This window comes from Bos mutus, chromosome 2 (genome assembly GCF_027580195.1).
Source record: "Bos mutus isolate GX-2022 chromosome 2, NWIPB_WYAK_1.1, whole genome shotgun sequence".
Classification (NCBI taxonomy): Eukaryota; Metazoa; Chordata; class Mammalia; order Artiodactyla; family Bovidae; genus Bos; species Bos mutus.
In genome coordinates this window covers 34,514,895-34,528,259 of record NC_091618.1, presented here as the reverse complement: position 1 = coordinate 34,528,259, position 13,365 = coordinate 34,514,895, and the positions used below count along the sequence as shown (strand labels likewise).

The following is a 13,365-nucleotide window of genomic DNA, read 5'->3' as shown; positions in this document are numbered from 1 at the left end:
TACTTCAGTCAGTCCTTATGTCTTTTCTTCTGAGATAAGTATAAACCACAGTCCAAATATGGATAGAAAAGTGATTTTATGATTAAATGATATGTGTTGTTTTGTAAGTTTTGGCAAATAGTGAACCGTAGTCCGCCAGGCTTCTCTGTCCATGGAGTTCTTCAGGCAAGAATACTGGAGTGGGTAGCCATTCCTTCTCCAGGGAATCTTCCAGACCTGGCAATTAAATCCAGGTCTCCTCTGTTGAAGGCAGATTCTTTACCATTTGAGCCACCAAGGAAGCCCAAATATCACTTGATCTTGATTCAGTTGTCTTGAACTTTTGTATATCCAGCAGGGTTCTCTTGCTCTTTTTTGGTATCAGATAAGATATATAACACATAACACAAAACATATGACTACTAATGTGTAATATGTTTGGAGAAGGCAATGGCAAGCCACTCCAGTACTCTTGCCTAGAAGATCCCATGGACCGTGGAGTCTGGTAGGCTGCAGTCCACGGGGTCACTATGAGTTGGACGAGACTAAGAGACTTCACTTTCACTTTTCAGTTTCACACAATGGAGAAGGAAATGGCAACCCACTCCAGTGTTCTTGCCTGGAGAATCCCAGGGACAGCAGAGCCTGGTGGGCTGCCGTCTATGGGGTCGCACAGAGTCGGACACGACTGAAGCGACTTAGCAGCAGCAGCAGCAGCAAGATATATAACACATAACACAAAACATATGACTACTAATGTGTAATATATTAATAAAGCTAAGATGTATAATATGAAAATGCTGAAAAGTAAATATTTTAAACTTATATTTAGCTCATCTATAGCAAGGTTTGTAGGGAATTTTGGTTAATAACTGTAGTACTTGAAATGTTTTTTCTATGCTCTGTTTTTTTAACTATTAATTGCTACATATAACGATTAAAACAAATTATTAACCGATTTATAAATGATTTTCTGATGCACCTTCGTATTTCACTGAGAAAATAGGAGTTCCACAGGTCTTGTTTCCTTTCTACCATCCCACTGCCTCTGAGCTCAGCATTCTCCATCTCTTCTTGCATGGCTGAGGCATAGACACTGTCATCTGAGGCCAGCTCTCCTCTACTGGATGCTCTCGCCTACTCACTACATGACTCCTGCAGTTGTCCCCTCTCTCCCCTGCATTGTAAAAGATTTCCCTCTCTGCTGAATCACTGCCATCAGCATAAGATGTACAATAACATGTCATGTATTAAAAACATAGGAGAAGACAGAGCACCCTGGACTGTACTTTCTCTTCAGGGTCATATGATTTCCTAGGCTCTGCTTTTATGGTCTGTCTCCTTGAAAGACTTTCCTCATTTCCTGCTTTCTCATTCCTACTCTAGTTCCACTTTCATCTCCATGACTCTGTGTATTTGTGTGCGTGTGTGTGTCTTAGTCACTCAATTGTGTCCAACTCTTTGAGATTCCATGGACTGTAGCTCTCCTGACTCCTCTGTCCATAAAATTCTCCAGGAAAGAATACTGGAGTGGGTTGCTAGTCTCTTCTCCAGGGGATCTTCCCAACCCAGGAATGGAACCAAGGTTTCCCACATTGCAAGCAGATTCTTTATCATCTGAGCCACCAGGAAAGCCCCTCCATGAGTCTACTGAAACTTTTTTTCAGTGACTTTACATTGGCAAATTCAGTGGTTGATCCTTAGTATTCTTCCTATTCTTTCCCCTTATATCATTTGTCACTGTTATGTATTACCTACTTCCTGCAGCACTTTGTTCATTTGGTCCCTCAGCCACAGTACTCTCCTGTTTTTTCACTGCTTCACTGACCCCTCTCTTTCTTAGTCTCTGTTTGGTAGTGTTTCCTCTCTTCCCAATCTCAAAACAGTTCTAGAACTTTCTTACTTTTCACTTTTTGTTTGCTTCCTGACTGGCCTTTATCCAATCTTGTGACTTTAAAGTGTATCTATTTACTGATCTATCCCGGGTTTAAATTTCATGTCCTGACTTTCCCCTTAACTTTTGATGTGTACTTACAATATTTATTTTCACTTAATTGCCTAGCAGACATAGTGCATTTAGCATGGATAGAAATGGTTCCTTGATTTCTCTAAACACCAAGTTCCTACTGCATTTGTTCCCATTTGACTAAATGTCTGTCCGTGGCTCAGCCAAAAACCTTGGAGTCATCCTCAATTTTCTTTTTTAACTAAAACATGATATCTGATCTGTAAGAGAATTCTGTTGGCTTCATCTTCACAGCATGTCCAGAAGGGACCCATTTCTCACAATCTACTGCTACCAAATTTTGTCTAATCTACGTCTCTCTCCTGAACTCTTACAGCAGACTCTCTGCTTCTACTTTTTATTCTCTGGAGCCAGTTTCTTCAGAGAGATGGTAGATTAATCCTTATTAAACATAAATCTGTTCAGCATCTCTTGTCTCTCAAAGCCTTCCAGTGACTTTGGTCTAATTCAGAGTAAAATCACATTCCTTTTTCTGGCTCCCTGCTGTCTTTCCTGACTTATTTCTCATGACTCTCTTTCCTGCTCACTTAGTTGGCTCCATTTCCAAATACTCCAGATGTACTGACTTTTTGCTTTACATTGTACGTGTCAAACACCTCCTTATCTCAGGGCCTTTACACATATTTTTCTGTCAGCCATGAGTGCTTCTCTCCCACATATCCACATGGCTTAGTCTCTCTTTTCCTTCAGGTCCCTGATCAAATAGTCTGTTATACTTTGTCTGGCTGCCTTAGATAAAATAGCACATCACTCTCTACTTTAGTGTCTGTTTTTCTTATCTCGCTTTAATTCATAGAATGTGTCACCATCCATACTAGAATGGAAACTCCATTAGATAGGTAGAGGCTTAGGCATTTTTGTTAATTTCACCAGTGTCTGGACTAGTGCCTGGAGCATAGAAGCTGTTAAGTTATATTTTATGCACCGTGATGATATTAATACTTAGCATTTCATTTTAAAAATATATTATGAATATTGACATTTTAGCTTAAAAAGTAATATTGCAACTGATTACTAAACATTCCCTTATACTTAACTTTTTGAAATGTACATAAGTAAAACCAATTTAGTAGAAAAAAACAACATGAAGTCTTTTGTTTGATTTTATCCTAGGTATGAGTTAATACAGAAGGGAATAACTGAACTTAGAGATGGTGGGATTGTTCCAGATGTCTACACTCAGAACATGCTTTTAGAAAATGAGAACAAAATTTTGAAGAAAGATTTGAAACACTATAAACAAGCAGCTGAGTACGTTATTTTTTAATAACTTTTTAAAAATTTTCTATTTTGGACTAAATGAAAATAAGGCTTGAATTTGCTACTATATGGATGGTGGTTTATGCACCAGAGCTTTAGTTCTGGAGAACTGAATTATATGTCAGTGCAAGTTGGAAAGAATGTGAAAGGCTTCACCAGCACCTTAATTGAACAGATGAGCAGAACACTCACAACTGTAATTCACCATCAAGAGTGGGATGAGGGGGGTTGTGCAGGAGGTTGTTAATGTGCTATGTAACATTTGCTACCTGTGGGAACCCAGGTCTCCTGCATTGCAGGAGGATTCTTTACCAGCTGAGCCACAAGGGAAGCCCAAGATTACTGGAGTGGGTAGCCTATCCCTTCTCCAGTGGATCTTCCCAACCTGGGAATTGAACTGGGGTCTTCTGCATTGCAGGTGGATTCTTTACCAACTGAACTATCAGGGAAACCCAGTTCTTTTCACTTTGACTTTCATTTGCTTCTTTATGTATTTTGAAAGTCATATGGTTTGTGGAAATCTTCTCCCATGAAAGTAAAATGATTTCTGAAATAATAATAAAATTATAGAAAAACTAGAGGAAGAAAGAACCCCATGGACTGTAGCCTGCCAGACTCCTCTGTCCATGGAATTTTCCAGGTAAGAATACTGGAGCAGGTTACCATTTCCTTCTCCAGGGGATCCTTCCAACCCAGGGACTGAACCCACGTCTCTATGTCTCCTGCATTGGTAGCCAAATTCTTTACCACTAGTTCCATCTGGAAGCCCCAGTGTTCTCTTAGTAGAGGAATTTCAGTGTTTGAAAATTCCCCAAAGAAAAATGTTATTTTGTAATTTTGTAGCATGAATTTATGTACAGTGGAGAAACTTAACAGAAAGCAAATCTCTCTGCAGGTTTCTCTCATTCTAAAATTAATGAAAGACAAGAAATTTTTTGGCAAACAGATTTAGATAAATGGGCAATGTTATTCTGGCAAAGACAAATATGTGAATGTGTTGACTTGAGGTGAATCTACTCATCTAAGACAATGTTAGATGAAAATCAATACTTAGATATGGAGTATAGCCAGTTTATGCTTTGTTCATTAATTTTTATTAAACATTTAAAGAGAGGTTTCTCTGTTAAAAGAATCATATTAAAAAATCAGATAAACAAACTACCATATAGGAATGTAGTTTTTCTAAGAACTTCGTAAAAAAAGCTTAAAGAAACAAGACTGTATTGCAAATGGAAGGAAACATTTAAAATAAGCTTCTATTATTTAAAGGTGGCAGTAAATAAAAATAATGTGTATGATTGTTTATTCAGTCATTATATGCACTTGTAGAATTATATTTTGCAAGTTATACAAATTTCATATTATCTCTGTGTTGTGTGTTAGACACTCAGTCATGTCTGACTCTTGTGATCCCATGGACAGTAGCTTGCCAGGCTCCTCTGTCCATGGAATTCTCCAGCCAGGGGTACAGGAGTGGGTTGCCATTTCATCCTCCATCATATTATCTATGCATATACTATTTGGGGTTTTTGATAGAAGGGTATGATGATCCACAGAATGATGCTACTAGAACCATCCTCTCTATTCTCAGTTCCATTTCTCAGAAGTGGTTTGCACTCTTGGCTCTGACACTCACTATGATTCTGTACAGATGCCTAATGGATGCACTGGGAATTTGACACAGCAGATTTTTCAGAGTGCTGCCTGGCATACTGTTTCAGATCTTGATCTCCTTTGAATTATTGCTTGAGTTTGCTAATTTCTTTTGAATATATAGAGCCTTTTTTCTGCAGTGAGATTTGTCCCAGTAATACGAAATAATCATTTTTATTACTGGTTGTTTATTGACTATTATATTTAATAACTATAATCAAAATGATACAAACTATTATCTTTGTAAATTATTAACTTAATGTTAAAAAGCATGATTCATACAGATATCACTCAAAAGAAATCTCTCTCTTATTCATGTTTACTAAAATACCAGGTTCAGGTCAGTTCAGTTACTCAGTCGTGTCCGACTCTTTGTGACCACATGAATCGCAGCACCCTAGGCCTCCCTGTCCATCACCAACTCCTGGAGTCCACCCAAACTCATGTTCCATTGAGTTGGTGATGCCATCCAACCACCTCATCCTCTCTTGTCCCCTTCTCCTCCTGCTCTCAATCTTTCCCAGCATCAGGGTCTTTTCAAATGAGTCAGCTCTTTGCATGAGGTGGCCAAAGTATTGGAGTTTCAGCTTGAACATGAGTCCTTCCAATGAACACCCAGGACTGATCTCCTTTAGGATGGACTGGTTGGATCTCCTCTCAGTCCAAGGGACTCTCAAGAGTCTTCTCCAACACCACAGTTCAAAAGCATCAATTCTTCAGTACTCAGGTTTCTTTATAGTCCAACTCTTACACCCATACATGACCACTGGAAAAACCATAGCCTTGACTAGACAGACCTTTATTGACAAAGTAATGTCTCTGCTTTTTAATATGCTGTCTAGGTTAGTATTAGGTCAGTAAATGCTTTTAACATTTACATGTATTTAGAAAAGGAAAGATATAAGCATCTGAATGCAGAGTTCCAAAGAACAGCAAGAAGAGATAAGAAAGCCTTCCTCAGCGATCAATGCAAAGAAATAGAGGAAAGCAACAGAATGGGAAAGACTAGAGATCTCTTCAAGAAAATTAGAGATACCAAGGGAACATTTCATGCAAAGATGGGCTTGATAAAGGACAGAAATGGTATGGACCTAACAGAAGCAGAAGATATCAAAACGAGGTGGCAAGAATACAGAGAAGAACTGTACAAAAAAGATCTTCATGACTCAGATAATCATGATGGTGTGATCACTGACCTAGAGCCAGACATCCTGGAATGTGAAGTCAAGTTGGCCTTAGAAAGCATCACTATGAAAAAAGCTAGTGGAGGTGATAGAATTCCAGTTGAGCTATTTCAAATCCTGAAAGATGATGCTGTGAAAGTGCTGCACTCAATATGCCAGCAAATGTGGAAAACTCAGCAGTGGCCACAGGACTGGAAAAGGTCAGTTTTCTTTCCAATCCCAAAGAAAGGCAATGCCAAAAAATGCTCAAACTACGGTACAATTGCACTCATCTCACATGCTAGTAAAGTAATGCTCAAAATTCTCCAAGCCAGGCTTCAGCAATATGTGAACCGTGAAACTTCCTAGTGTTCACACAGGATTTACAAAAGGCAGAGGAACAAGAGATCAAATTGCCAACATCCAATGGATCATGGAAAAAGCAAGAGAGTTCCAGAGAAACAACTATTTCTGCTTTATTGACTATGCCAAAGTCTTTGACTGTGTGGATCACAAGAAACTGTGGGAAATTCTGAAAGTGATGGGAATACCAGACCACCTGACCTGCCTCTTGAGAAATCTGTATGCAGGTCAGGAAGCAACAGTTAGAACTGGACATGGAACAACAGACTGGTTCCAAATAGGAAAAGGAGTATGTCAAGGCTGTATATTGTCACCCTGCTTATTTAACTTCTATGCAGAGTACATAATGAGAAATGCTGGACTGGAAGAAATACAAGCTGAAATCAAGATTGCTGGGAGAAATATCAATAACCTCAGATATGCAGATGACACCACCCTTATGGCAGAAAGTGAAGAGGAACTAAAAAGCCTCTTGGTGAAAGTGAAAGTGGAGAGTGAAAAAGTTGGCTTAAAGCTCAACATTCAGAAAATGAAGATCATGGCATCCGGTCCCATCACTTCATGGGAAATAGATGGGGAAACAGTGGAAACAGTGTCAGACTTTATTTTTTTGGGCTCCAAAATCACTGCAGATGGTGACTGCAGCCATTAAAAAACGCTTACTCCTTGGAGGGAAAATTATGTCCAACCTAGATAGCATATTCAAAAGCAGAGACAGTACTTTGCCAACAAAGGTCCGTCTAGTCAAGGCTATGGTTTTTCCTGTGGACATGTATGGATGTGAGAGTTGCACTGTGAAGAAGGCTGAGCGCTGAAGAATTGATGCTTTTGAACTGTGGTTTTGGAGAAGACTCTTGAGAGTCCCTTGGACTGCAAGGAGATCCAACCAGTCCATTCTAAAGGAGATCAGCCCTGGGATTTCTTTGGAAGAAATGATGCTAAAGCTGAAACTCCAGTCCTTTGGCCACCTCATCTGAAGAGTTGACTCATTGGAAAAGACTGATGCTGGGAGGGATTGGGGGCAGGAGGAGAAAGGGACGACAGCAGATGGGATGGCTGGATGGCATCACTGACTTGATGGATGTGAGTCTGAGTGAACTCTGGGAGTTGGTGATGGACAGGGAGGCCTGGTGTGCTCTGATTCATGGAATCACAGAGACTTGGATACGACTGAGCGACTGAACTGAACTGAACTGAACTAAAATATAGTTTTAGTTTCAGTGGTCTTATAGTATCTCAAATCTATCTTACTCAGTAGAATTAAACTTACACAAATTAGAAAAGGAAAATATTTATTTAGTTTAATCTACCTGACATGGAAAGTCTGAAGGAAAGCTGCTTGACCCTTTATAAATGCTTAACATTTATATCATTGAGTGAATATTAAGCACATTGTTCTTCACAGCCCTTTTTGATGACACATATTTCCTGTTTTGTTGGATGCTTTCTCAGAAAATGGAGACTGACATTTTGTACAAAATTCCCAAAACTACCTCTGTTATGCTACAAGTTTGCCCCAAATTGTAAGTCTTGTCACACAGGTTTTTTTTTTCTTTTTTTCTTTTTTAGGGATAGAGGGTATTTACTGGAAAGCACTGGAGTAGCCACAGATTTGAGGAAAGTTTCTCCCCATATATCTTTCTTCCCACAGATATATTTGTATAGGAAGACCCCAAGAGGGAGGCTTCCTTGCATTTCACACAAGGCTCCACCCTTTTTCCTCTGGTCCTGGCCTTGGCTGGGCGTTCATCTTCACAGTCTTCTCCTCTAGCTCCAACTTCAACAGTCTCAGCCTGAGACCTTCTTGGCTTGGATCACAGAGACATCTTGGATCAGACCCTCATCCTTGGGTCTCAGTTTTCTCATATCTTAAATGGATAGGTAAGACTAAATGTCTGAAGATTCACGAGGTCATCGCGTTCTATGGGAGACATGTGTTTTCATTCTGTATCCCTTAATGGTCCGTTGGAGATGGACCTCGTAGCACATGACATACAACACACAGCCGGTCTCCTTACATGTGTGAGAACATGTCTGTCTCTTCCCCAACATCCATTACAGCCCTGATCCACTGAGAACTGAATTCCATGGCATTTCTCAGGATCCTTGAGTCCTGGGCCAAGCCCTGGATTAGGAAAGACATTTTTATGATGCAGACGAGGTTGGGGAGATTTTTCTCCAAAGGCACATCACACAGGTTTTTCAGTTTGACTTGTGAGGATATTTTCCCAGTAACAATTAAGTGCTAAACATGGGCTTCTCTTTAAAGAGTTTACATTAAAGTTTACTTTTTTAAGATTAAGCCTATTTCTTAAAGCAAGATGAATATACTGTCAAATGCTAATAATAATAATTAATATTTAATATGTAAAAAGAATCAGGTTACAGGTGTGTTTTATATTATCTTGATTAAACTGGTAGCATTTAGTAATGTATCTGGAAAATCAGCAAAATCATATAAGCTTAATATTTGTCTAGGGAAATTTGCCATGGAAAGAGTATTGTACTAAAAGTTCAAATACCTGGCTTCCAATACTCTGCTACTTATTAACTCAGTTTCCTTATTGTTATACTGGGAATAATTATGCATAATATTATTAACTCCTAGGGAGTAATGTGATAATTAAACAAGACAGTCTACATTAAAGAGCTGTGTAAATCACAAAGTGCTTTGAAAATGTCAGCTATTATTATCAATATCTCTAAAGACTGTCATCTCTAGATTTAAAAAAATTATCACATCATTATTATTTTTGAAATCAGCAGTGATGAAGCAAGAGGAAGAAATGAAAAGAAAATATTTCACTGTAAAATAATTGAGTTGCTATAATTAAAAAAAGAAATTGTCTTTTTCTCTGTTCTAAGCAATGGCAGTTTTAGAACAGAAGCTTTTCCTTATTTGCTGCAAATGTAGATTATCTTTTAAGATGTAAAATTTGGTGTACGGTATATCTGTATGTATAGTAGTGCATATTAACCAGACTTATTGTGATTATTTTGCAATATATGTAAACATCCAGTCAGTATATTATACAGCTGAAGTTGATGTAATATTATGTGTCAATTATATATTGATATGAAAAAGTTTGGGACAAAACTGCTTGGAAAATTATAGGTGTTTTTAAGGGAAAAATAACATTATTAAAAAGGTTCATAGTTACATTGAATATATTAATATTGCATACTAAATACTGGAGAGGAACCATATGAGTAGTAGTTTGACATTCTTTGTTGGAATATTAGAACCTAATTGTACTTTTATGTTGAAATGTAGCCCAATTGTTATTTTTTGGTAATTTTATTTATTGATTGATCTTTTGCTGTGCTGGGTCTTCACTGTTGCCTGGGCTTTTCTCTAGTTGTGATGAGTGGGGGGCTGCTCTCTAGTTGTGGTGTGTGGCCTTCTCATTGTAGCGGCTTCTCTTCTTGTGGAGCAGGGTCTCTCGGGCACATGGGCTTCAGTAGTTGTGGTACGTGGGCTCAGTAGCTGTAGCTCCCAGGCTCTAGAGCACAGGCTCAGTATTTGTGGCACATGGGCATAGTTGCTCTGTGGCATGTGGGATCTTCCTGGATCAGAGATCAAACCTATGTGTGTCCCGCATTGGCAGGCAGATTCTCCACCGCTGAGCCACCAGGGGAGCCCCAACAAATTATTTTAAGTTCAGAGGTCTAGAATTGAAGTGACCTCTCTCATATTTGCAGAAAAATCTTAGTTGCATCAACACTAAAAACATCACTTAGAGATAGCTTTCACAGTTGAGACATTATTTCATAATCTTGAGGAGAAGGCAATGGCACCCCACTCCAGTACTCTTGCCTGGAAAATCCCATGGACGGAGGAGCCTGGTAGGCTGCAGTCCATGGGGTCGCTAACAATCAGACATGACTGAGCGACTTCACGACTTCACTTTCACTTTTCACTTTCCTGCATTGGAGAAGGAAATGGCAACCCACTCCAGTGTTCTTGCCTGGAGAATCCCAGGGACGGGGGAGCCTGGTGGGCTGCCGTCTATGGGGTTGCACAGAGCCGGACATGACTGGAGCGACTTAGCAGCAGCAGCACATAAACCTTGTTTTATTTGGTAGCTGACCTGCCACAATATTCACCTCAATCTGAGGTGAATAAAAAATTACGGATTTTATTGATTCGAAACCTTGATTTTCTTTTGTATCTTGACTAGCATTTTGTGTCTCTTGCTAATAATGTACAATGTAGACGAATGGTCCCCAACCTTCTAGGCACCAGGGAGTGGTTTCGTGGAAGACAAGTTTTCAGTGTACCTGTCGGGGTGGGAGGGATGGTTTAGGGATGATTCAAGCTCATTACATTTTTTGTGCACATTATTTCTGTTTTTATTACATTAACTCCACCTCAGATCATCAGGCATTAGATCCCAGAGGTTGGAGACCCCCTGATGTAGATATTGCAACTATTCTTAATTGGATGTCTTACTACTAAAAGCAACATTGGACTTGTACTTAATATTCTGCAGTTTGGCTTTCACCCTGACTATTCTAATCAAGTGGGCACCCTATTTTTCATTCTTCTCCTCTCTCTCATGCTGTGAGAATGTGCTTTTCTGCCTCCTCCTTCGGCCTCACAGACAAGCTTACCTTCGTGTTGTTTACACTCTCTAAGGTATGCTGTCCAATGAGATGGCTACTAACTGCACGTGGATGTTGACAGAACATGTTGAATCAGGTGACAGTAGGTGCTATGCAGAAAAAGAACACAGGTAAAGGAGACAAATAAATGACACACTGCTTTATACAGGATAGTGAGAGAAGTCCTCTCAGTTATCTGGAAAAACTGAAGGAGAAGGCCATGTGTCAACTTGGGAAAAGGGAATTCCAGACAGAAGGAAAAGGAAATAGTAAGAAACTATGTTGGAGACAGCTTAGCTTGTTGGAGGATGAGTAAGGTGACCATAGTGACTAGATTCATTGGGTAAGTGGTAGAGGCCTTTGTTAGAATTTTCTTTTTTTTTCTCTAAGTGGGATGTGAGGCTAATGGATAGTTTTGAGAAGAATCATAATGTAAAGTGGCTCCTGTATGGAAAGTAGACTGGATGGAGGGACATAATCGAACTAGGGGGAGTATTATATCCTGCATAATCTTATAGGCTGACTTATCTCGTTACTACATAATAATAAGTCAGACCAGTTCCTTATGGAACAATTAGGTCCTTGAAAGGAACACATATGTTGTTATCAAATTCTTCATTACTTACTAACCCCAGTCAAACTTTTACTCAGGATGGATAATAATATCAGGTCAGGTATTAAGGATAGAGTAGCACAAGTGCATACTGTCTGCCACTTATTAGCTATAAAAATATAATTATCTCTCAGTTTTCACATATGTGAGTGGGGTGACATTATCCTTGAGGGCATCATTTTAAAGTGATAACCCAATATCTGTCACATGATAAGTGCTCAGTAAAGTGGCTCAGCTGTAAAATATCTACCTGCAAAGCAGGAGACCTGAGTTCGATCCCTGGGTTGGGAAGATCCCCTAGGGAAAGGCTACCCATTCCAGTATTCCCGTTCCATACCTGGAGAATTCCATGGACTCTATAGTCCATGGGGTTGCAAAGAGTCAGACATGACTGAGCCATTTTCACTTTCAGAAGGATTAAATCAATATTCTATATTAAGACATCCTTTTTTTCCCTCCTTTCAGAACACTCACTACAGTTTATGGATATATATATATATATATGCATATGTTTTATTTCCTGTTTCACTTTGTTTATACATCTGAGAGATAAAGATTGTGCTTGTCTTATTCATCACAGTGTAATGAGCATTGTATCTAGTACACAGTATTATTAAGTGGGCGGAATAGCATTATCATCTTCATCAACTTTATTATTAGCAGCACCAGTAACACTGAAGAAAGACCCAAGAGTGGTATCCTTTCCAGAAGTCAGGTATAAGGCAATTTATTTATTTGTTTACATATATTAAGTTTTTAATTCTAAACAAATATCAATCGTATAGAAAGTAAACAAAATAGAATAATGGACCTCATGAGCCAGTCAGACAGTTTCAACACTTATCAACTTTCTGCCATTATTTCCTTTGTTTCCACCCACACTCTACCCCACATTCCATTTATTATTTTTATCATTTTTTGAGTTATAATTTATATAAATTGAAATGTGCATATCTTAGCTACATGAATTTGACAAACAAATGGAGTCTTAATAACTTCCCAACTCATAATATAGAGCATTGCTGTCTATCCAGGGATTTCTTTTGTGTCCCTTCTTTGTCATTGCCTGCCCTGGCAATTAATGTTCTGATTTTATTTTCCACTTTGGATTAGTTTTGCCAGTTGGAGAACTTCATAAATGGAATCACAGAATGTTCATTTCTTTGTGTTTGGCTTCTTCGGCTCATCTAAAGTCTGTAAAATTTATCTGCGATATTTTCATTTATGAGTAATTTGTTCCCTTTTATTGCTAGTTCAGTTCAGTTGCTCATTTGTGTCCAACTGTTTGCGACCCCATGGACTGCAGCACGACAGGCTTCCCTGTCCTCCACTGTCTCCCAGAGTTTGCTCAAATTCATGTCCATTGAGTCGGTGATGATATCTGAATTATTTATTGCTAAGTAGTGTCCTATTGTATAGTGTATACCAGAATTTATTATTACCCTTTTTCTATTGAGTTGTTTCCAGCTATAGTTATCGTGAATGATACTGCTATGAACATTTGTGTACAAGTCTTTTTGTGAAAGTGTGTTTTCTTTCTTTTTGGTAAAAACTTGTTGTTCAGTTGCTAAGTCATGTTTCTTTGTGATCCCATGGACTGCAGCATGCCAGGCTTCCCTGTCCTCCACTGTGTCCCAGAGTTTGCTCAAATTCATGTCCATTGAGTTGGTAATGATATCTAACCACCTCATCCTCTGCTGCCC

General features: G+C 38.9%; 1 protein-coding gene across 1 annotated transcript in view; it reads left to right on the top strand.

Annotated features, from left to right (window-relative positions):
* SPAG16 (sperm associated antigen 16) overlaps positions 1-13,365 on the top strand; it is a 1,070,067-nt gene that overhangs the window by 31,652 nt on the left and 1,025,050 nt on the right. The window contains exon 5 of the mRNA XM_070387101.1: positions 3,119-3,256. Coding sequence (XP_070243202.1) covers positions 3,119-3,256 — 138 coding nt within the window. The remainder of the gene's footprint in view (positions 1-3,118; positions 3,257-13,365) is intronic.